This window comes from Sceloporus undulatus, chromosome 8, assembly GCF_019175285.1.
Source record: "Sceloporus undulatus isolate JIND9_A2432 ecotype Alabama chromosome 8, SceUnd_v1.1, whole genome shotgun sequence".
Lineage (NCBI taxonomy): Eukaryota > Metazoa > Chordata > Lepidosauria > Squamata > Phrynosomatidae > Sceloporus > Sceloporus undulatus.
Genome location: NC_056529.1, coordinates 8,717,428 through 8,743,103, shown reverse-complemented (window position 1 = coordinate 8,743,103; position 25,676 = coordinate 8,717,428). Strand labels below are relative to the sequence as shown.

At 40.1% G+C, this 25,676-nt stretch overlaps 1 protein-coding gene across 1 annotated transcript; it reads left to right on the top strand.

Moving 5' to 3' along the window:
- The first annotated feature begins 1,180 nt into the window (after positions 1-1,180).
- CMTM4 (CKLF like MARVEL transmembrane domain containing 4) lies at positions 1,181-21,264 on the top strand. Its single transcript, XM_042438351.1, has 4 exons — positions 1,181-1,510; positions 11,083-11,259; positions 17,820-17,918; positions 18,967-21,264. Exons 1-4 carry the CDS (start codon positions 1,283-1,285, stop codon positions 19,138-19,140), a joined length of 678 nt encoding a protein of 225 aa, XP_042294285.1. The 5' UTR covers positions 1,181-1,282; the 3' UTR covers positions 19,141-21,264.
- Positions 21,265-25,676: the final 4,412 nt, after the last annotated feature.

Sequence of the window (25,676 nt, the reverse complement as noted above, 5' to 3'; positions counted from 1 at the left end):
TGGCAGATAAAGGGAATAGTGGTTTATTTTTTGGCACCAGAGCTCTCTGATAGAGAAGGCTAAATGTCTCACCAAACTACAGTTCCCCCAATTCCCTAGCATTGAGCCAGGGAAGTTAAAGCGGTCTCAAACTGGATCCTTTCTGCAGTGTGGCTTGGACCACTGGTTTATCTGAAGACCGTCAAGTGATGACAGGCGCAGCTCTTCAGAGTTTCAGGCCGGATTCTTTCCTGGACCTTCTTAGAGATCCCTGCTATTCCTATCTAAATTTTAACTCGCTCCGACTCGGTTTGGCTTCCAAGATCAGATTAAAGGTTTCCTAAACCTTGGCTCAGCCATTAACCTAAATGGAGACTGCAGTTAAGACATCGGAAGAAGGCTAAGGCTTGGAAGGGCATAGAAAATGACGGCAACAAAGATAAATTCCATCACAGTTACTAAAAATATAGAAACATCTTGAATGACAGGTTCTAATGACAGTTTTATCACAAGGTTTAAATGGCTGGATAATGGAAAAAACAACCACTATTAGGATATATCAACAATGTGGAATGACTTTAAAAGCAATGCGACATGATGGTTTTGTCACACTGGAAGTGAATGTCATTGTTGAGATGCTTCCATCCTGAGCCTTTGGGAGTTGGAGCGGCTTTTGAAGACCTGGAAGAATTAATGGAAAGAGATTAAATTAGTCAAATCGATGGAAAATTTGAGAACCCAGAAAAGTAACAGGAAGAGGTCAAACTACTCACATTCTGGGAAATTCCCCGGAAACTGACAACTTTAAACTACATTTCCCAGAATTCCACAGCAGGAACCCAAGCCGGGGCCAAAAACAAACTTAAGAGTTGCCTGAACTGCATACAAAGGATCCCTTGGCGGTTAAAGCAGAGCCACAAGGAAACTACAGTTCCCAGAATTCCATACAAAGGAGGAAAGTGAAGGGGGCGACAAGGAACGACCCTTCCCAGAATTCCACAGCAAGGAGCTGTGGAGGTTAAGAGAGTGTGGTGAAAAGAGGCGGTTCATAGTGTGGAAAGAGCCTTCCTTCCTTTCTGCCTCCTGCGAGAGTGAGGGAAGGGAGCAGCGGGGGAGCCAGGCTCCTGGCTGGCCTAGGCCTGCTTCTCCTGCTTCCTCCTTCCCTCCCTTTCCGCCGCCGAGGAAGAGGCGGGCCCAGCGGAGGGAGCCTCTCCTCCTCCTCCTCCTCGTCCGCAGCCCAGGCCAGCGCCAGGCGGGGACCGGTGCCTGGTGCCTGGTGCTGGGCCTGGCCCTCCTTGGCGCCATGAGGGGGGCCCCGGAGGATCTGGAGGGCGAGGAGGCGGCCTCCAGCAGCTCCATGATCTCCGGCGCCAGCAGCAGCAGCAGCCCCTACCAGCCCACCACGGAGCCCGTCCGGCAGAGCAGCGGCCTCCGCAGCCTTCTCCTCCTCCCCCGGGGCAGCAGCAGCAGCCTCCGCTGCGACGCCCGATACCTCCGCAGCGCCCCCGGAAGGCTCAAGGTCGCCCAGGCGGTGCGTAGCGGGAGAAGCAGCGGGAGACCCTCAGCCCCATCTCTATGAGGGGCTTATTAGGGCTTCCAGAGTGGCCCCGAGGCTGAGAGTGACCCAGGATGAGTCTGGGGCTCTGAGTATGGCTCTGAGGTTAAGTGTTAGAATGGCTCTGAGGCTGAGAGAGTGTGACTGTGGTTAAATGGGACTCTAAGAAAGTGGGACTCTGAGGCTGAGTATTTATTTATGTATAGTATTTTTACCCCACTCTTCAGCCAAAAGGCTGAGTAGGACTCCGGGGCTGAGAGAGACGGAGGCTGAGAGTGCAACTCTGAGGCTGAGAGAATGTGGCTCTGAGGTTGTGACTCTGAGGCTGAGAGAGACGGAGGCTGAGAGTGCAACTCTGAGGCTGAGAGAATGGCTCTGAGGTTGAGAGAGTGTGACTCTGAGGCTGAATATGCCTGAGGCTGAGAGAATGTGACTCTGAGGTTAAGTGTGACTAAGAAAGAGTGACTCTGAGGCTGAATATGCCTGAGGCTGAGAGAGTGTGACTCTGAAGTTAAGTATAACTGAGAGAGAGTCTGGCAGGCATTAGATATTTCTCCTTCCTTCTCAGATTTAGTCCTGCTGGCTAAAGATCTGGCTCAGGGAGTGTAAGGGAGCAGCCAGATAGCAAGCCACATTCTCCATGTTTGCTGGAGCCTATCTGGCTTTGCAAGGGCCTCTGTGTGGCTGGTTGAACAAATAACCGGTGAAAGGTAACCGTTGGCCCTCTTCTGATCCCTTTTTTGTTGTCCCAAGGTGTGTTAGGGAGCTGTGTTTGCAGCGTATGTTTCATTTGGATTCAACCACTGTGAGCATCCCTGTCACTATCTTATTCCATTTAATGTAGAGATGGATACAGAGTACCTTGGGATCTATTGGGAGAGCTGTCAAGCGGTTCTGGCTTTCACTTAATAAACTGTAGGAATGACAGTAGGAATGATGGTGAAACGAAGAACACCTTGGAGAATGTACTTGTCCATTGAAAGGCGGTTAGTTCATTTCTGGTGCTAAGCGTGGTTTGATCATTGGGCTGTGATTCTGGAGAGCTGGCTCTGAATGTGGCTGAGCCATGGAAACCCACTTGGGCAAATCTGGTTGATGGATCTGGGGTCTAGTAAAGAAACGCCAGTTAGATCTAATGAATCCACCCTTTGTTTATATGAGTCTGGTGAGGTAAGTGGCTTTGCCTAGGAAAGCCTTTCTTCCAGTAGAGCAGGTAGAATAATACAGAATATTGGGGCATATTTAATTAAAATGAAGCCCCTTGGTAACCAAAGGCGCATGCTTTCTATGTTGCATAGACCGGCAGCATTAAAATTCTTGTCTCTTTTTCTGTTTACGTTGGAATAGAAACAGATGCAGCAAGAAGAATCAAGAGAGGTTTTATGCTTCAGCTGCTGAGATGGGAATTTAGCCTTCTTAGCTACTGCCTACGGACGGTTTTTAATTCACTTCATATTGATTTCCTTTGTATGCTGCCTTTCCCCTGGAAAGGGGCCCAAGGTATTAGAACACATTTAGAAATGTGTGTTCTTAATGCAAATGATTTGCTTGGCCATCTTTCCCTCTACTTTTGATTTGATTGGATTGTACAGTTTGGGATGCTCACTGCCATGTTATAGGAAAGCATCTTCCACATTCAAAGGTATAGCCGTCTTAGTCTGTCCACTTCCTCAGCATCTTCCTCCGTCCAAAAGCATCTGAGGAAGTAGACTGAGGTCTACAAAAGCTCATGCTGCCAACTTCTCCCTTTCAGTTAGTGTCAAAGGTACGACAAGAGCTCTCTACATCTTAAACACTGTGACTTGAAGCACTGTGACATGTGAAATGTTAAAAATTCAGACAGTGGAAACATTTTGCTTTTGAAGCGTAATTTAAAACACATTTGTGCAGCTTTGTTTCAGCCGAGAGGAGAAGGTGATTTTTAAAATTCCTCTGCAGAAGGTCCTGATGTGTATTGGTTTTGTTTTAATTGCAGCCGAGAGCTAATGTTTGACTTGTCTGTGTGTTTATCTGTATCTCCCTCTATAGAATCGCACCTTGTTTAAGCATGTCACGTTCTATAGATGGTGGCAGGGAGTGCCTGTTTTGAATTGTTAGCTATGGGCTATCTGGTTGAATGTACTATTGCCAATATATTGAACATGTTGAAGTAATTTGCTGCAGAGGTCTCTATTGCTCTGCCCTATTATTTGCATACATGGGCACATGCGGGCTGCACAGCAAGTCATTTCAGTTGGCATACTAGTCTTGTAGACAGTTTTAAGGACAATATTGACATTACAAATACATTGACTCTTCCCACCCTCTTCTTGACTTGATTTAAAAGTGAGTTTTCTATGTCCCTAGGCCCTCTATTCTCAAAGGAAACCTTTCCTGTTTGGAATGGGATGCAATAGAGAAATAGACCCAGTACTCATGTTTGCAGTAGGAGGATTCTTATCTGTCCAGCAAATACTCATCACATATCCCTGGTTTGCATAAATCTACAGATTGCATGAATAACTTGTCTATAAGGGAGCAGATCTTTAAGGGAGCTTTCTGTATGTTTACAATGTAGGGCTTTGCGGGTTTTTTTTAATGAACCCTACAGTTTTTCTATATGACTGACTCAATATTAAAGTCAGAAGTTGACATTCACATGTTGTCAGCGTAAGACTGAAGTTCTTACTATGGTTTGTGGCTTCTGCAGAATTTGATCCAAAGGGAGCCATTCTAATGGGTCATATTGCTGTACCAAAAGCAGTCGCATTGTCTGTGCAAATGCTTTTGAGTCCCTTTTCCTTGGGATCAGTACAAAATGGTGGAATGGCTTACCTAGGCATACACTGGGCCCTTGTTATCCACTGGGGTTTGGTTCGTGGACACCTACACACACACACACACACACATACCAAAATCTGTGGATACTCAAGTCACATTTAATACAGTGACGTGGTAAAATGATGTCCCTTATATAAAATGGCAAAATCAAGGTTTGCTTTTTGAAATGTATATATTTTTAAAAACATTTTCAAACTATGGAGGGTTGAATTTCTGGATAAGAAATCTGTGCGTACAGAGGGCCAACTGTATTTGTTTTATAGTGCCTACATTGCTAATTTCTAGGCTCATTCAAAACAGGGCTGGGAATTGGTTGGCCTGCCAGATGTTATTGAAATGTGATTCCCAGAGCCAATAGTTAGGAATGATGGGAATTGCAGTCAAACCACATCTGGACAGCAAACCTGGGTCAATGCAGCCCTGGTTAAACCATTGGCTGACCCTGTTTTAAAACTTACTTATTTGCCACAACATGTGAAACGGGGGCTTGCTGTATTTGTTGTTATTGATTACAGTACTTTCCGCTGTTGCTTTCTTCTTTTCAGTATTTTATTGTCTTTTTATATGATTGTTTTTCTAGTGTGATATTTAAAAATTTGTCTGTAAACCTTCTATAGAGCCTGAAATAATGAATATATATTATGTAAATTAAAATTGTGGACATATGGTTTAACCAGCTGGATATATCTGAATTCATTCACAGTTTTTGATCCAGTATTAACAGCTTGAACCAATAACGTATTGTTTGTAGTGGCAAAGCATTAGACACACATTGCTTGCTCATTCTAGTGGTCTGTTCTGCGCTTGCACTGGACACCACCCACCTTTTCATACTATCAGATAAAACTATTTTAGTATGTTTACAATTGCATTCTGAATGCCCCGAATTCTATGTTATGGTTATATATAACAGTGTTGCATTATCCAAGCTGATGGCATCTCTTTATATTTTTCCTTTTCTTTTCAACTGGACCCTGTCAGACTGGATATTCACTGGCATCATGTATGTTAGCTCTGGCAGTATTGTTAGCACCCTTAATGAGACATTCAAAAAAGAAGGTGCCAGAGAAGAAAAATAGGTGCTGGAAAGAATAGCAAGAGTGAAAAAGAATTGTGGAAGTAGTGTTCAGTTGCAGTATGCTTCATTCTGGGGTATTTATTTTGGCCACAGATGTCTGGTCAGACAACTAGGATCAGCGTACTATATTAAAATAAAAGTGGAAAAGATCTTGAAACGCATGGGAGGCAAAGCTGAAATATTTAGCTTCTTCTTTGTGGTCTCTGTGACTTACACATATATGGGTGACTGTGCCTGCGCAGATCACCATTTGGGACTTTCTAGAGCTAGAAAAAAGACTTTGGCCTGTTACAGACTGCCAAAATAAAGCTGCTTCGGGTCTCTTTGGAGGTATGCTATTGACACACATGCATGCATGCATCCTAAGAATCCAGAAACTGCACCAAAGCTGCACTTAGGAATGGAGTGTGGCTTTGGCGCGACCTCCGGACTCTTAGGACCCATGCATCACTTAAATAGCATACCTCCAAAGAGACCAGAAGCAGCTTTATTCTGGCAGTCTGTAACAGGCCTTTGACTTTGCGTCTGCCCAGCTCCATACAGTCCTATCCGTTGGTTCCTGCCCATATTCCTCAGTTCCTTTTCATCTGTAGCTACAGCAGCATCTTTCATTTTTGACCAAGATTTGTTTGACCATTCTCTTCCAAAACGTTATGGTTTGACTCATCTGAGAAAGTAGACTGATGTCTGAGAAAGCTCATGCTGCCCACTTCTTTCTTTCAGTGAGTCTCAAAGGTGCTACAAGGTCTCTCTACACATTTATGGTTTGACTTTGGCTTTCTGGAGTATTCTTCATCTCTGCCCCTCTACCTTCTTCATAGCACAGCCATGTCCTCGATTGACCCCTTCAAGAAGTGTCCCATGTTCGGTGCCAAGATGCCGGACTGGGATGGGCATCTCCAGGATGTCTACTCTGGCTTGAGGAGGCTCATAATATTGTCTTCTACATCCATTGCAAAGCCTTCACTCCGCAGGCTTGCAAAAACTGGTCCTCCTGGCTTAGGTCCCAGCACAGGGAGCAGAAGGAGAGCTGTGTCTGGGAGGACATCCTTCACAGCTAACAAACAAACAAACAAACAAAAAGAACAGCTAAGCTTGTAACTCCCTAAAAAAAGGAAAGAAACCAGTTTAGTGTGGTGTGACTTGTTTTTGAGAAAACCATTCTTAATTTAGTAATTACAACATTCCTTCTAAAGTGTTTACAAAATCACTGTTTAATAATCTGTTCTAGAATATGTCTTGGCATCGATGTCAAGATGTCTGGTTCCTAGTTATTTATTCATTGAATTTTCAGTTGTTTCTCTCCAAAAGGATGGGGAAAGTACAGTCTGTGGGCCACTTGTGGCATTTGAACCCCTTTTTGCAGACATTATTCCCCTCCATGATATCTTAGGTCACTTTTTGTCTGGGTTGTTTTTGTCCCCAAAACCATCCAAAGGAAACCTGTTACTGTAAAATGCAACAGCTTTGCTTCAACACTCCCAACACTGAAAAATGACCAGAAATGAAACCCACTAATTGACGTCATATCACATCCATTTTTAGTTACCCTGCCCACTAGGCTGTTGCCCCCCTCTGCTCTGAATCCAACTGTTATCTAAGCTTCCCATTCTTTAGTGTGCTTGCTTTGAAGCAAGTACTCTTAGAGATATGTGTTCGAGTCTGGCAACTTGGGCATTGATTTTTTTTCTCATAACAGCAATTCAAGTATTATTTAAGTTCATTATTTCATGAATGGAATGCACATTTGTGGTTTGATGTGGTGCATTTCACTTGAACTGTCAATACAGTCATTAAATAGCAAAAGGAATACTGTGCGCTTAAGAACAGCTATTCTTCTAGTTGTGCGGTTCCTAGTTTGACCCCACATCTCTATTTATCACTGAAAGTTATTTTTTTGGGGGGGGGGGTTATAGAAATCATAATTCACACATAATACTAACTTGATATTTGCACCCTTCTGTGAGGCTTAATAGTAGAAAGTAAAACCTCCAGGAGGTCTGTTGATCATTTTTGTTTTACCCTTGGGAATATCTTTTATTGCTGTACCTTAGCCACAGACAGTGCTTTCCTCCCTAAAGTAAATGTGGGACTGTCTTTAGAAACAGCAGCGCAAGCTTGATACTCCAAAGCATTTTGATAAACTGGCAGTACTTTTAATATTGTGGCCAGCATCTTTTCCACCCAAGCTTCAGTTTTTGCAGTACGTATAGACTATTTTGCCTTTTAAGGCATGGCATCCAGGGGGTCCATCAGAGTTCAGATTTTGGATTCTTGGGATTATGGCTGCTTTTCTTTGCACTGTTAAAATTCTTTTTCTAGCGGGTTCCTTCCAGGCCACACTGTGCTCCTGATTATTTCCTCATTAAAATTCCTCTCTTCTTCTGGCACCGGAAGTTGGATACTCGATATTTACTTATGCTAAATCTTAAATAAGTGAGGGTTTGAGGGGTAAATCATGGTTGGATTTTGTATTAGCCCTTTGGCAAAATGACACTCCTTGTCGTTGGGTGGCAAACAGGAACTCTGTCCTTTTCCAGTTTATTCTGTTGCACTCCTTTTTCCCTTTGGGTCTTCCAGTTCCCCATCCTTGGGTTTCTGCAAGGTATGCACTAAGGCTCTCCCACCAACTATTCTTTTTCCCAGGAGGTGAGGTTACTCCTGCAAACCTCATTTTCCCCAGAAGACACTAATACCTTCCCTTATGTGAATAGTGCCATCCTGGCATGTACCTCTTTAAAGGAGAGCAAGGCACTGCAAAGTGTAGGACATTCAAGAAAATTGTAGGGCATGTCCAAATAAAAGCTAAAAACACTCATATAAATATAAAAATGCATGGCAAATGGAGGGCATTTTGGGATTCCACATAGACAGAAGGTTGAAATGTAATCTATGTCCTGGAAAAGGAGGACATCTGGTCACCCTGGGCATATAAAGACTGACACTATCTGAATGCAAGATATTAAGAGAAACCAACAATGAAATGTTGCAGTATGGTGTACTCTCTGTTGAGAACTGCAGCCATTACTTCCCCCTTTCACCCACCATTTCATACCCACAGGGCATGCTCAGTCCTTATTAGACTGTTTCTCCTTCACATTGGCGCATTTGTTACGTTTGCCTGTTTTTCCCGGATTCTTTTTCCTCCGGAGGGAAGCCTTTTTGGGCGGTCTGTCCCAGGCCTTATACATGTGTATATACAGTACACCACAAATTATGGGTACCGTAAATACCCCCCAAAAGTGGATTGGCTCACATTATATTTTTTTATTGTGAGAAAGAATTACACATGAAGGTGCTCTTTAAACCACTTTGAGAGTTATCACACTAGCAGAACAAATTGCATGAACTTCTTTCTTGGGTTCCTTGTGTACATGATGGCAGTACAATACTTCTTTTTTAAAAAAGGACTTGAATGCATAAAGTATTTGTGCAAATCCATCCCTGATGCAGACAGATGTGAAATGAATCAATTTTCTTTTTTGCTTTGACAAAAGATAGTTTTTTTCTTGGAGAAACAGTGCCGCTTTGAAAAGACTGTTATTGAGACTATTTGTATTTGTGCCAGCTGCTTTAGCTGTGAGGAAATGCATCTACTTTACAAGGTATGAGACTTACTTTGAACTGGCCAAGCTAAATTAGAACAGTAAATCTAAATTTGAATGTGAGAGAGGTTTTTAATGCTTTTGAGGAGGTGTAAATGGAATGCTCCCCACATTTCAGTGCCGTACATGACTACTGGTTGTGCTGTGCTACTAAATTATGGTATAGTGACATTCTTACCGAAATATTGTGGGTATTCCTAAGCAGGAAAAATGTTGACTATTCAGTGGTTTTCTAAAATCATGAGTTAGTATGACATTGAACCACACAATAAGTCTTTTTGTAGGCCCTTTCAGATAAACAGGAAGGCTGTTGTTTTTTAAAGAAATCATAATGGAACCATTTTTAGTGCTTATGTTGCTCAATTTATCAAAAAATAAAACACAGCAAATTGAATTGGGGGAAGGTAGTGGCACTGAGCCTTACAAAGACTTCTGCTGAGGTTAAATATGTATTGCAGTAAATTCTTCTCATTTTGATTAAATGCCAACAAGTAGTATTTAGTGTGGATGCTTTGCTGAAATATACCTGGTACAACAGATACAGCTCATTTACAGCTCACTCCTAAGCATGTTTACAAGTGAGTAAATCCTGAATTCCTGGGAACAGGATTAGCCATAGGGACTATGAAGGAAAAAAGAGAGAGCCTGTATGTGCAGCAACATCGTTTTGCATGGGGTGAAATATTTGAGCAAAATTAGTTGCAGTACAGTATTTGATCCAGTTCAACTATAAAGGATCTTGAAAAATTAGATTCTTTTGAATAAATGAAGGGATTTGGAGAATTGAGGACAGTTTTATACTTAATGCCACATTATACTGGTCTTACTATAGCATCTATTTTTGCTTTTCCACCATAGTGAAACCTCTTCTAGCGATAAGTGCATGGCACATCACTGGTTGGCATGATCAAGGGAAAAGCAAGGCAGAAGATTTAATGATTATTTACACCAGTAATGGAGAAGTTGTAGTCCTCCAGATGTTTTTAGTTTGCAACTCTCATAGTCCTTCATCTGGAGGGCCAAAGCTGCCCAACTCTCACGTACAGCATGCTTTAAAATATTGCAATAGCCTTTTCAGAGGAACAGTTCTGCTTTATCTCCCATATGTCCCATATCTCCTTTTGTGTCGTGTCTTCTTAGATTGTAAGCCTGAGGGCAGGGAACTGTCTAACTAAAAGATTGTATGTACAGCGCTGTGTAAATGTACAGCGCTTTATAAATAAAGGATAATAATAATAATAATAATAATAATAATAATAATAATAATAATAATAATATGATGTCCCTTTGAGTTTTGTATGTGCTCAGCTGAGACTCCTGCTTCCCCGGGAAACAAATTTAGCGGGAAAGATTTAAGTGTAAATGTACTGCTGCCATCTTACATTGGACTAGTTGATTTTGTAGGAGGAAGTCATGTGATCTTTTGGGTTAATGTGTCCTATGGGATTCCACACGTTGTCTGGTTTTAGACGACACAGGGCTAAATACCTGGGGCAAGATTCGGCCCTATCCTGTCTGTTTAAACACAGATCCAGATGATCTGGCCCAATCCCGGGTAAAGAACCTTTACTCCAGGATGAAAAAGACCTGCTTTTGGACAGAGTTTCCTTGAAACTTTGCTGCAAAACTGGGCTGTTTAGACCCCCACTCCATTGCTCCTTATCTGATGCTATTTTAAATCCTCTAGTGCCATCCTACAGAATCCCGGGATTGTCATTTTACAAGATCTTCTAGCCTCTGTAGTTGTAGCCCAACAGTTAAAGTGGTATCAATCTGCATTATTTCTACAGTGTAGATGCACCCCAATGAATTCAGGGGAACTTATTCCCAAGTAAATGGCCACAGGACTGAAGCCTCTAAACATGCTTTGGTATATCACACATGCAAGCTTCTTGACTTCTTCATTTAAATAAAGAATCCTGTTTAAATTGTATTGTACATTCTTGACTGTCAAAATCCTAGTGAACATTTGAGGATAACTTCTGACTATTTTCAGAACGTTTCCAAACTACTGTATTTATATTTTCTCATTTTCCTCTCTCTAGGTTTTGGCACTGATTTCCTTCATCTGCATAGAGACAATCATGGAATGTTCCCCTTGTGAAGGCCTATACTTCTTTGAATTTGTCAGCTGCAGTGCATCAGTAGTTACTGGAGTTCTGTTGCTTATGTTCAGTTTAAATCTCCATGCAAGAATACCACAGATCAACTGGAACATTACAGTAAGTTCTCATCCAAACCTTCACTTTATAAAAATAGCTGAATAAACATTTGAAGGCTGGATTTTAAACTCTGTTTGCTTCATGCAGAAACTTGAGACTTTACATAAATGTTCTTTGCACCAAAGAGAATATGTGTGCTGCTTTTTATTCAGTATGAAGCTCACTGGTGTAATAACTGTTATGAAATATTGGATGTTAAAGCCTATAAAGCTGAAATTGTGTTCAGAAACATTTTTTCCTGTGTAAGGCAGGATTTTCCTCAATGTAAGTATTGTTCACACTTGAGGAAAACTCAGCCTGCAGTTTTCAGACTATGTTTAATATCAACACATGGTTTAAAAATTAAGTAGAAATTAAGTTATCCCTTAAATCAATAAGCCGCTGATATACACTGTTCTAACAGCAGGGCCCTATTTTGAAATTAATTTATTTGCTTAGTGTCCATGGAGATGCCCTATATATTTATTATCTGCTTCACACTTATGGCACATGCTAGTTTGTTACCTTTTTATTGGATGTGGTCTTATACTTTTAATACTAGTGTGAACAAGCAATTGGCAGGGGAAACTTTCCATGGTTTAGTGACCATTAGTTGAAAAAGTTAAATTTTTGCATGTCAACTTAGAGGAGCAGGTTCAGTCAAGAAAGTGGCAAGCAATCAGGTGCAGGATCCATTGGTTACACTTGTTTGTTCCCCTCTTTTGTTCTAGTTGTACCTAATGGCTACAGTATTTCTTATTTAAATTTGAGCAACCAAATCCAAAATGCCATTTTATGCTGCCTTCCTAGCTGATGGGATTCTATTGGATTCTTGCAGTATACCTGGCTTTCAGTTGGTTCCTCTTGACAACTCCCAAGTGGCTCCTCACTTGTTCTTTTGTGTTACATGTCTTCTAGTCTTTTAATGGTGTGAATGAGCTGCTGGCAGCTTGGAACATGAAGTCTTAAATTTCTAAACAAACTCAATAAAGCAGCGTTTATTCCACTTTCTTAGAGCAGTTGCATTTTGGCTTGATTAAACGCCTGGAAGAGTTAAAATGGTGTAGCGTCATGATACTCTTTCTCTGCTGGTAGCCAGAAGCAGTCACCAGGCCAGTCATTAATAGTTGTAATCCTTAATTGCTGCTAGTCTGTAAATAAGACCACTGTATTTTGAGATTCTACTTGTCTACTTGTCTCATTTGCCTTTATGATGTTGTTGTGGGGCTTCAAGTCATTTCCGACTTATGGAGATCCTAAGAAAACCCACAGAATTTGCTTGGTAAGATTTGTTCAGAGAGGGTTTGCCTTTTCCTTCCTCTGAGACTGAGATAGTGTGACTTGTCCCAGGTCACATTTGCCTTACTGTGTATGAAAATACTCTTTAATTATTGTCAATAGCAGCACTGAAAGAAAAATGCTGTAGAATGATTTTTTTTTTATTTTGCATGTGTTCTGGTTTTATTATAATTGGGAAGTTGTGTATCATCTGAAATAGTGTAAAAAACTACAGCACATGGAAGGTGAAGCGTGTAAATTACTTCTCTTATGGCATATTAGATTGTCAAGGGAAACGAGAGTTGAAGTCCTGCTTATGTCTTAGATTGACAGCTTTGCTATGAGAATCTGCAAAAAAACCAAGAGTGGAAATTTCCATTCTCCTTTGTGCTTCTCAACAAATAGACTCAGCTCTGCAAGGATTTGTGCAAGTAGCATCAAGGAATGCAATGGACCTTTGAACAGATGTTCACAATGAGTTTGCATTCACTCATCGTACTGGATTATTGTATTGCTGCAGGTAGACCATTATGTAATGTAATTGATATAGTTCCTTTTCTCCATTCCCAAGTCATTGGCTCAGTTAGATTTCATAGAATGAAGGACAGCTATTTCTGACGACAGTAAGATTCAGCAAATGTTTTGATGTTATGTCTCAGCCCAGGAAAGCCTTATACTTTTAATTAAAAAATATTGAACACTTAACTCTTGTACTAGCTGTGCTGGCCTCTGCTTTTTAGTATTTAATGCTAGCAGTGTGTTGTACAAAACATCAAGTGTTCTTTGTTCCTGTCCAGAAGACTTGCTGTTCAAGCAGAAATTCTGGAATGTATGGATGATAATCAAAAAGGATGCAAAGAAGCAGCAAGCATAATGATAGCAGGGGGCTGACTAATACTGGAAGTCTACTTGAAAACAAATGTCTCTTATTGCTGTATATATTCGACTATAAGTCGACCTCATATATAAGTCAGGGGGGCAAGTGTTGGGTCCAAAATTATGGATTTTAATATGACCCATTTCTAAGTTGAGGGTATTTAGGGGCATCTAACAAAGGATCTAAAGGATGAAGCAAAGGGAAACAATGCCAAGGGTCTTACAAAGGTTTAGCAGGCATAAATGTTTGTAGTTTTTTGTGGGTTTTTGGGGCTATGTGGCCATGTTCTAGCAGAGTTTCTTTCTGACGTTCCTCCAGCATCTGTGCCTGGCATCTTCAGAGAATGCTTTGCCTGGAAAAATTGGGTGCATATATACTGTGTGAGCCTGGGAATGCAGGAGTGATTTGCATGAGTATTGTTCTGTGTTGAAAGATAGGATGTTGAAGAGAAGATGGCTGGTTCAGATATATAGAGTAGAAGGTAGGAAACCAGGAATGAGAAAAGTGGCCTGCTCTTTGCTATGAGCCAAAGTAAAACTGTTTCTCCTTGTAATACATTTATGACATAATTCCATATGTAGGGGATACATATATCAAACAGAATTCTGAAACTGATCCAAGCTCTAGAGCTTGGAAATGTTATTTTTTTGGTGGAGGAGCTAAAACTCCTAATGCCCATGTTGGCTGAGGCATCCTGGGAGGTCTAGTCCAAAAAAGTAACCTTTAGATACTTTGGCCCCAAGAAATTGTGTTTTGAAAAGCCATTTATAATGGTGTGAAACACTGTCTCAAATGAGATGATTTTGTGGAAGGATAATGCGGTGACTGCAACTATTAATTTATCTCTAAATAAAATTTCTTTCTTATCTCTTTGTTTCATTTAGACCTTATTTCCTTGCTTTTTTAAAACAAGACTTCATATGGTTTTGTGTGTAGAAATATAAGAATATTTTCAAGAGGAAATCTTATTATGATGTGCCATTATATTCTGGCTTTGGCTAAATCTGCTTGGCTCTTGGCTTATGTCTAACATAAACACAAGACCCATAATTGCCAGCCATATAAGAAAATCAGTGTGCTTATTCTGAATTTTAAATTATATTTTGCAAACTGCAAGATCAGCTTAGCCTTTGTTCCTTCTCTCCACCATTTCTGGCCTCCATCTTGTAATGGAAAGTTTTGGCATTTCACCTTCACTGTGCCTGAAAATTAAATTGAGCTGCTTTGCTTTGAGCTGAGAGGTATTGTAATAGAAGTGCCCTGGTAGCAAAAACAAAAGTAATGTTCAGATTTATTTTCTACTAGTGTAATTAAATACTTTATTTTCAGATGTCAGGATTATATGAAATCATATAAAAGAAGTGGCTTCTTTCTAGACCTGTAGCCTCCTTCAGCTGATATGTGGCATGAAGACTGAAAAGATGTTTTTCTTCACATTTATCAAGAAAGACGAAGCCATTTGTTTATATACTTTGTTAGAATCATAGAATCATAGAGTTGAAAGAGACCGCAAGGGCCATCTAGTCCAACCCCCTGCCATGCAGGAAATCTCAATCAAAGAATCCCTGACAGAAGGCCATCCAGCCTGTGTTTAAAGACCTCTAAGGAAGGAGGCTCCACTACACTCTGAGGGAGTGTGTTCCACTGTCGAACAACCCTTAGGAGGGATTTTTTTTATATCTCTTACTTTAAATGCCAGTAGCCTTTTAGATTAAAACATAGAGAAGGTATGCGTGAGGAAATCATGAGTAGCAACAAAAGCAGAAGAAAGAAAGGATAGGAAGGAAGATGGTGAAGAAGATGAAGCTATTGGATATGGCAAAGACTTGTAACCAAATGTAGAAGCTCATATAGCACCCAAGGTGGATTCTAGGTGATCTAAGATATTTCTTGCCCTGTGCTTACTTCTTAAATAAGAGATTTAGGAGTTAATTTTTTTCTAAGGGTAGGTTGGATATTGACGGTGGCTCAGGTGCCCTAAGTATGCTTTAAGATTAACCCTGTTTTAGCATTTAGCGCTGAAACTTGATATTAGATTAGACAAACTTCTGCAGCAGAGATTTAATAAGCTTTGGTTCCAATTAAATTCTACAGCTTATTTTAGTTTTCACCAGTTGGCTGCTTTGCCATTCCCTACAAGAGGTTTCTAATTCCTATAGACTGGATAATGAAGGGCTGTATGACGTATGTTACCAAGGTGGGGGGCCAGCATGGATATTTAAAAGGTAATTCATCTAGGTGACTTTTTGATGCTGTACGCTCCCAAGATGCCCAGAAGATGCCCAGCCAGCTATATGGGGATGGTTTCAAGCTGCTCCAGGGGTGTGGCATTTGACAACGCAAGCCCCTGGAGTGCACAGAAGTCATCCTGGGGTTGAGCCATGGGTGCCAAAGGCAGCCCTTTACCGGCCCAAAAAGGAGGAGAGTGGCTAAGGAATGAGGGACAGGCAGATAGGACCAGATCAGAGCGTGTGACAGCTCAGGTGGCCTGGAGCAAGGGAAAGCAAGGACTGACAGAGGCCCCAGAGAGGAATGGGGGAGGCGTTGGAGAAGGTGGAAAGCAACAAGGGAAGGACAACATTATGGGGGTAGGAAACCCCTCAGGGCAACCTGCCTGGCCTGGAGGAATAAGATAGCTGAGAGGAAGAAGGGAAGAGAAGTCCAGGTGGAGCTGTGTGAGGGGAATTAGATGTCTGGAGAAGTTTGAGTGGGAGGACATGGAAAAGGGACACTTTATTAGCAAGGCATCTATCTGCGGTTGAATGTTTTCATAAATGATTGGAGAGCGTTGATTTACAAACACTTTTCTCGCTCTTTCGTTCCTGAACTCCTGATCTCCAAGGGCATTAAAAGGCTAAGCATTAACAGGGTACCAGTGTGGTAAAATTACTGGTGGTTGATGGATTCCCATGTTAGGGTGGTCCCAAACCCCTGCTGGTGGGGTGCTCTAATCTAGTTGACACTAGCAGTTGGATATAGGATCATGTCTTTATGATGCTCACGTGTATAAAGGGCATTTCAGCAGCTCATAATTTAGGGTAAACCATAGTTGATAAACTGAAACCATGATGCTGACTTTTTCACTGGTATTGCCTTCTACCGGAAAGTGGAGGCATCATCTTTGTGCTCAGTACAATTACATAATATCTCAGCAATAGTAGGCTTGACGCAATAATTTTGTCTGTCCGAGCCAAGTTGTTGTGAAATATGGGGATTGAGCCGGAGCTTCTATACATGTGTGATGTTTGCAAAGTCAGTTAGAAAAGGAATTAATAATGAATGATTGTTGCACCTTTCTGTTTGTGAAGATGTTATAATTATGTTACATGTGTGGTAATGGCATTGGAATCACTTGGACCCCATGTACATTTTGTGTAGGGTTTTGCATTTTATATAATGTGATGTTCTTGACCCTGATGGCTAATGTGCCATCTGTGTATGCTTTTAAAACATGTAAATGCTGTCATTATTAACGTCAATGAAATGTTTTATTTGTACAGCTCTCTTAGGATATGTTTCATCCTACACCAGATTAATACAAATATTTTTTCTGGTGATGAAAGTGAAAGCATAGTTGGAAAATGTCTTATCTTTTTCATGGACTTAACTGTTGCTTAGCAATAAAGTCTAAATGCTTCCAAGTTTGCAACATTACAAACCATGCCTTTAACATATTGCTGTGGGCATTACTACATTTCTGTGGCGTTACAGATATAAAGGAGATTTGTTTAGAACTTTATTGACTTGCCAGTACAAAAATAATAATGTGAAGCATTCAAACTCATAATGATCTACACATATATTTTCTATAGCATGCACACAGAAACATGAACACCATTGCCAACAAATTTGGCAACGCCTTTAGGAACACAAACTATATTTCTGAACATTAATTCCTAAGAATTCTAAAGTCACCGCAATTCTCCTCTATTGCGTGGAGAATGTGTGTGCATACATGTGAGTACAGAATCTGAACTTCTTACTCAAATAGACTCAATATATATTACAGATGTCTTATATTATATAATACAATAGATGCATGTGGTAAGCATATGAGTAACCTTCTGGATTCCAGTGAGCAAGCAATCAAAGTGAAATCTATATATAGTCCATAGCTAGGCCGTAAAACATTTTTGTGGCTGGAGGAGCAAAGACTGGTTTGGGTTGAGTAGACATGTTGCCCAGAGGTTCATCATTTGGAATGGAAGAAGGTGTTCTCTTTTTTAAAAGTTACAAAAAGCATTGCTGAAAAACTAGTAAATGGTATTTCTGTTCAAAATAGTGCAGAATTTATCTGTTAGTGTGTTCTGTGTAGTTGTTTCTCCTGCACACAGAACTCATTGTGTGTAAACTGAGCCTTCTTCTGCTTTATACACCTGGTTGACATTGGCATCGTGAAATAACTTCTCTAATTCTGTTTTAATAGGATTTGGTCAATACTGGACTCTGCACTTTCTTCTTTTTCATTGCATCTGTAGTACTTGCAACTCTAAACCATAAAAAAGGAGCAGAAATTGCAGCTGTGGTAAGAGAGTTTTCATTCTTTTGAAGGAAAATCAAAGTGTAATCTGTGTTGTCATCATTGCACGTTGTTTGTTTCTCATTCTGTAAACTTACTCTTTCACTCTCTTAAGGGAGCTGAAGACTACTCCTATTTGCAGTCAGTGAACTGACCGTGCACTCATTGTGCTTTGCCTATTGTTGCAACATGCTAGGCCAGCTAATACTTGACAAGTGTTGAATCGTGGAGTTGCAAGTGACCTAAGGGTATTATATCAAAATCACCATATTTGCCCACTTTCCATAGCTAGCTCCCCATCCATTGGTTTAGGTCATTCTTGAGAATATTCTGTTAATATTAATGAGCTGGTGGTAATTATATAATATTTTTAATGGGATTTTCTTGGAAAACTGTTCATGTGTTGCCTTTAATCCAGTAAGCCATTATCCAGTGAGCCTTCCTTGTTCAGTCTTACCTGACATCTGTTTATTGGACCTCCTAACTGCATGTTAATTTCTGTATTACTATAATATTTTATGGTTTATTGATGTACAACATTGATACTTTTCAATATAAGTGATGGTCGTATATTTGCAAATAAATATAGAAATAAAAAAAGCCGAAAGACCATGGAGTAGATAAAAATGAAATTTCCTATTTCAGGAAGCCTCTTCTGCAATATTAGTGTTCTTTGCTCAACTATCAGTCTTTCTAATTAAATCATTCTGGAGCGTTAATCCACTAACAATTGGCTGCTAATGTTTTGAGGCAGATTTTTAGAGCCGTTCTTAGAATAACTCTGAAGATCTGGTTTATGCCATAAGAAGCAGAGAACTAGAGCTAACATGTTCTAGTTGTGACTCTCAGCATTATTATCAGCCTGTAAAGTCTGTATTTAGAGGACCTTTAAAAGGCATGAGTGTATCTTGTATGACAAATACAGTTCTACAAGGGTGATAGCAGGATTAAAAGTAGCAATACAGCTGCGCTGTTTCTGTATAAAACTTGTAAATTCCTATTTTCTTATATGTGAAGCTTTATTCGTTTTTTTAAAAATCTATTTTCTTTATAGATATTTGGTTTCCTGGCAACTGCAGCCTATGCTGTGAATTTAGTCTTAGCAGTTAAAAATTGGAGAAGTAACAGCCTACAGCAAAACACGCGACAAACCAGCGATTATATGCGCGCTCGGACAGAATCCAGAGAAGTAGATCATCGCCCAGAGATTCAACGTCTCGATGGGTGAAAATATCATGCAAAGTGTGATATCGCTTAAGAAGGAAACAAAATAGAAGCCTGCAGACCTTTTAAAATAATAATGTTCACTTTTTTAGGAAATGAAGGAGGAGCATGTGGTAGCCAAGGGCACCCGCATGTACAATGAAGGGGAGAAGGATTGAGAAGCAATTGAAATGAAGGCTCTAAACACTGACCTTTTCAAATGAAGATACTTTTCTATAAAGGAGGAGGAAGAGAAAGATACATTGCAATGAAGAACTGTCTTGGTCGCAATGTTTTCCTGACTTGACAGACCCAGAAAGAGAGACTTGGTATTCAGTTTACATTTCAACCATCCACAAGAAACATCAGAATTAAAACTGGCAAGTGGTTCTGGTTTTGAAACAGATAGCTTCCAACAATAGATATAATGTATTGGTGAGACAGATAGCAATAACAAACCGGATACTTGGCTACACAATTGCATATACTTCCCTAACAAGGTTTGTCAAATAAGTTTAGTTCTCACGCTCCTACATTTCTGTTACATATCTGCCACAAACAACTATGTCAGACTTTTAGTTGGAGGGTTATGTAATGTTAGCTAAGTAATTTTTAAACGAAGCACAAAGTTCACTCCATTTGTAACCACAGCTAGGTATAAACTAAGATTTATTTTTTGTATCCACTACTTTAATGTCTTTTTCTAATTTATAAGAGAGTAATGCAGAGTTGGCATTGAGCCTCTCTGTTTATCAAAACACATACAAAATGAAACATTTTCTCTTTTATATTCAATCTTTGGAAAGCTTCATTGTGTTCAGATTTAAGGAACATTTGCTTAGTATCAGAAACAGTACTGCACTGATTCTGAAATGGTAAAATTACCATGATAGTTTAATTTGTTTTCTGAACAATTCAGTTGGCCAAATTAATTTAATTTGTGTATCTAGATTACACTGGTTTGACTAATTTAACTAAAGGTAACTAAATAATACCTTTTTAGGCATGAAAGTGAATCTGTGAACTGTTTAAATAATTGTCCAGAGATGAAGACTTGTTTTGGCATGGACATGGACAGAGTAGTATTTATGTGGTCTATTTAGTTTACATACCATTCCATATAACTCCAGTTTTATTACATTTCCCAGCAAGATTTCATGGGGAAAATAATACATTCTTAGAATAGGAAATTTGGAGCCGGTAATTGGGATCTCCTTTGCATCATTTGTCTTGCCTTAGGTCAACCACAAGATTATTATGTAAAGTCAGTAAAATTTGCTATCCATTCCCCCCAAAATGTCAGGAGCGTTTCCCAAGTGATGGTGGAGCAGACCAGCCTTCGAGGAAAGTCAGAAGGTAGAGTAGTGAATATTGGTTGAATGTCTCTAATTGTGGGATGGTTGTGAACTGTGTTAGATGGGATTGGCAATACTGAATAGTTTTTTGCATGATTTTACTTCTTGCTTACAATCAGTTGTTAGAATTGGGGCCTCTAATGGTTGGAGGGAACTCTTGTCCTCAGTACAGATCTTATAGAATAGGTCCTGTTATATTGAATCTATGGCAACATGATAATGTATGTTTAAAAATGAATTTGGATAATGTATTGAAGAAATTGAAGATTCTTGGCAAAGAGTCCATAGGCAAGATATTTTTAAAAGACAGATTGTGTACAGTCCTTAACATTCCTGAGGCATTCACTATGCTTTTTAAAAGGTAGTCCAGAAACCCAGTTGATCTGCGCTGTCACTAATTTAGAGTTGGCATGATTTGAATATTGAATGCCCTAGGATTCCAGGAGACCAGCGTTCAAACCCCTGCTGGACCATTGAATCCTGCCAGGTGAACTGCACTTTCTCAGCCTTAGAGGAAGGTAATGACAAACCTCCTGAATAAATCTTACTAAGAAAACCTTAATTATAGGTTTGCCTTAGGGTCACCATAAATCAGAAATTAGATGAAGGCACACAACAACAAATACCTAATTTAACATTTTATTTTGTTGTAAGCTGCACATTGTACCAGCATTCAGTAAGTGAGTGGCTGACTTAACTGCATGTACAGTGCATCTGAAGAAGTAGACTGAGGGCCCAAACAGACAGGCCGAAATAAAGCTGCTTAGGGTCACTGTGTATAGTGTTTAAATGACACATGCATCTTAAAAGAGGCCAGAAGCTGCGCCAAAGCTGTGCTTCAGTCCTTAGGACTGGAGCGTAGTTTTGGCGCGTCTTCCAGCCTCTTAGGATGCATGCATCATTTAAACAGCATACCTCCGAAGTGACACGAAGCAGCGAAGTGACACGAAGCAGCTTTATTTTGGCCTGTGTTCGGGCCCTCAGTCTACAAAAGCTCATGCTATAACTTCTTTTGCACAGCTAGTCTCAAAGGTGCTGCAGGATCCCTTTTCATACTGATAGTCTGAACCAAGAGTTCTGATTTCCAATTCTTGGTCAATCAAGCTTTGTAGGTGAAACAAGAGGCTTTTATTGCAGACATCAGAAACAGCAACTATCGGTATTATGTCCTGGTCAGAACTAAAGATCCACCCCCTCACAACATAATAAAGACAGTTAAACCAATAAACTCTGTCCCTATACTTCAGCCCAACCCCATTACAACCTTCTAAGAGTCCCCCATCTTCCACCTGTATTGTAACAGTTAAACTGTTTCAGCAGACAGTGTCTTGACAGTTTAACCCCGACCATATCACCTCACCATGTTCAAATCAGAAAATAGTCATACCTCAACATAAACAGATATAAACCTTAACACAAACAAAATATAAACACGTGGCAGATTCTATAGATTCTGATATTGCAGGCTAACAATGGCTGTGTCTCTGAATTCTACATGCACAATGGATGTTGTCATATTCATTGCTAGAGATACTAAACTCAAGAGAATGTGTTGTTGTTTTGATGGTGTCTTTGTTTTATTGTTGCTGCTTAGGTGGGGAGGTCTTGGTGCCTTGCGCCTGATCACTGGCCTCTGTCAGGGGAAGGGCGAAAAGACATGCTTATCTTAATAGCAGCCAAAGCCCATTTTGCCACCATCTCAATCATATATAGCAAACTATGTTTTAAAGACATAGTTTGGCACAGCAACTTTGATTCGTGTAATACTGGACTGTGTTTTCAGGGATAATTAATTCCTTCCCCATGTTTTTTTTTTTTAGAAAAAATACACAGTGTGTATTTCAGTGTTGCCAGATTTTGTTTTGTAGCCTATTCTGAAAGCATAAGAACCCAAAACAGCATGCAGATATTCAGAGTTAGGGTTGCTGTAGCTAGAGCTGGTTTCTGCAGTTGTACAAATAATCTCAAAGTGGAAAACAAAAAGGTAAGGATCTGTTTTGTTTTTTGGTCACCTGCTGATAATTTTATGGAATACTTCTTTAGTAGCTTAATGTATATGGATGGGGCAGCACAGAAATACTTCGCTTGGAGGAAATATAATCTGTAGATAGTTTTATCAGATAATTTTTATTACGTGCAACTCTCAGCTCTTAACTCTGGAGTCTTGTTATTAATAACCAAGGTTACTTTGAAAGAAATGTCTGGGATTATAGTATTTTAATGTTTCTCATGGGCCTGAAGCAGGCGGGTCAAATAAAGCGCCTTTGGGGCATGGTGCAGCAGGCAGAAGCCGCTCTGTGACCAGTTAATGTGGCCCAGAAAGGAGCATCAAAAACCCACTCCTGCCGGTAGCCCATTCAGGACTCTGGCAGTGGCTAGCTTCGGGACCACACCGTCCGGTCTCTGTGGTCCTGGAGCAATTGCGACCAGAGTGACCATAGATCATTCCATTTGGCCGATCTGCGTTGCCCCTAAGATTCAAAGATGCAATACAAGATCTGTAGATTCTTGAAATGAACCTTGAAGGGATGTTCAAGTCCCCCCCCCCTTGCTTAGTTTGGCCTCTTAAGTATGTCTTGACTGGACTGAGAAGGAGTAGCTTTTAATATGACAGGAATTACTGTGTTTTACCTCATTTACTGTCATGATTGATGACATCTACAGTAATTTCTTTCTTTGGACTTGAAAGTCTTCCATGTTTCTTCCCTGGTCTGTCTGAACCCATCCATGCATGAGACAGGAGTTGTAGCTCTGCCAACAAGTCATCTGTTCGTTTTAGTCCTCACTTATGTGGTCATTTACCTGAGTTCAGCTTTTGAGTAGACATCCGTCGCAAGTTAGGGGGAAGCTCATCTCATATATGTCTTGCCAGCGAAGCCTTCTTTTATGGGGTTTGATAGACTCCATGTTTCAGCATTTTAATCAAACTTGACAAAGTCTGACATTTCTGTGGCCAGATCTCTCCTGACTATATCATCCCGGCTTTGGTTTTCATTTTTGTTAAGTTCCGTCTTTGTCCTTTGTTTCTATGTAGGCCATGAATGTACTTCCTTGTTGATGTCATGGATGCTTAAGGCACTCTTGCTCTGTTGTTAGTGCACCTTTGGGTGAAGAAAACTGCAGGTTGCATGGGGGAGTGCATGCCTTGATTTGTTACTGGTTTTATTGACTTTCTGGTATCTCCCATAGACTTACTCAACCTGGAATAAATGATGCACTTAAGTTGTCTTCTGTGGACAATTTTTTCTCTTCTGCATTATTGTGGACAGAACCTATTTGTATATATTGAAGTGTATGTAGCTGTTATAATACAATAATGAAATAGTAAATTGTATATTTATTACTCATTGTATTGTCCCATATTGGATTGGAGGAGTTGGCACTTGTTATACTTTTTCATACGTGTTGTCAAACAAGACCCAGTTTTACCTAGGGTGCCTTTGTGTGTGTGTGTGTTTTTCTGTGTGTGTGGCATAGCTATGTCTCAGTCAAATAAAGATCCTCCACACTAGCACTGGTTTTGTAACTATTAATTAGTTAAAAATCTGTTAAAACACCAGCCTTAATAGAATCCTCAGGACTCTATTTTTGAAGTAGAATTAGAGAAGTATAATTCCATTGCCCTGACATGATTCCAGTGCTCTTAGCAGTAATCATAAGCCCTCTTAGATAAAGATCCTACCGGATTTGCATAGAAAACAAAATAGGTTTCTTGGGTTTTTGGTGGGACGAAATTGAAACTGACAGCAAGGGAGCAATGCCCACTTTCCAGGACTGCCTAGAAGGCACTACCTTGAAGGCAGGGGCAATACTGGATGACTGGGTCTTTCTGCTTCCAATTAAAGCCGTTTCAAATATACGCTAAGGTTACATTTCTGTGCCTCTGATTTTTTAAGGACTGTCTCTGGGAGCTGGTGAAATTGAAAGTGAAGGTTCCAAGTAATAGTAATAATTTTTTCTCTAGTTTTCCTCTGTTAACTGGTACTGCAGAAGATGCGAAAGTACACAACTAATATAATATATAGGCTGGAATTGTGTTAGTTACTCCCAACAAGTGTAGGCCTATTGAATTAGTTGTTGGATGGTGAATTTCATTGGATGTGCACTAATCCAGGACCAATCATGGGATTTATGCCTAAATTGCAAAGAAGATACAAATAATAAGAATATAAGAACATGGAATCGAGAGCTGGCGTGGTGTAGTGGATTAGGGAGACCAGGGTTCGAATCCCTACTTGGGCAGGGAAACCCACTGGGTTTTTCTCCACATGTGTCCCTTTAGTGTGATTTCTTTCTTAACATTGTACTCCAAGAGGCTTGTTTCACAAACCAAACTTGTGACCAAAAATGTTTTCTCAGTTAATCATGGGATACCTGTTTTTTTAAAATTTGCATTGTTTTTTCTTCAAGTTAGCATTTGTTAGCCATCAAATCTCCTTCTTATGAATATTGGAAGTCAAAATTTGGACTGATTTATAATATACAAAATACAGTGCATCTTAATATCAGAATGTAGATAATAATGTCTTGCTTAATACTCAGTGTAAATGACAAGGAGCTCAGAAAATCCTCTTTCCCAATATAAATACTATTTTAGTTGATCCAGAGCTAGTTTTTTTTACTGGCCAACTCTTGAGTTAAGTAGAATGCATCCAGTTTTCCTTTTTGGTAGAATCAATGTGCCCTCAATCATTCTGTCTAGATTTGCTGGGTAGTATAAAATAACTCATATATCCATTCTGAGTACATGAGAGGGCTAGAGAATCCAAAAATATGACCCCACAGTACTAAACATTCTTGGATGCAAGTTTTGTGGTTACAGTCATGTGCTTTTACTTCCAAATAACTGTGGTTACCAGTCATGTGCCTATAGCACATAACAAGCTCTATCTGAATAAAAATTGAATTCTTGGGACTTAACTGGGATAATGCTTGGAAAGGTTAGCATGTTACAATTGTAGAGTTTTTCCAGTTGCAGCCTGGGTTTACACTGGTGTTACCTTCAGTTAAACTGGCTCTCAACTGGGGCCTTTAGTGTACAGTCTGACACATAGATGGATCAGTTTAAATAGCAAATCGCAGCACCTCTACACAAACCTCATACCTTTATATGAACCAAACCCATCTTCAAGGTGATGCAACTGCTGCCCAGAGTTTACACTCCAGTTGTTAGCTTTGTTGGCTAAACTGGTATCACTTTCTGCAT

Bases quoted from the DNA above. Each gene is read 5' to 3' on its own strand.
- CMTM4 (XM_042438351.1), top strand. From the start codon at position 1,283: ATGAGGGGGGCCCCGGAGGATCTGGAGGGCGAGGAGGCGGCCTCCAGC. The intron at 1,511-11,082 runs GTGCGTAGCGGG...TCCTCTCTCTAG, and splicing joins GGCTCAAGGTCGCCCAGGCG to GTTTTGGCACTGATTTCCTT. The intron at 17,919-18,966 runs GTAAGAGAGTTT...TTTTCTTTATAG, and splicing joins GAGCAGAAATTGCAGCTGTG to ATATTTGGTTTCCTGGCAAC.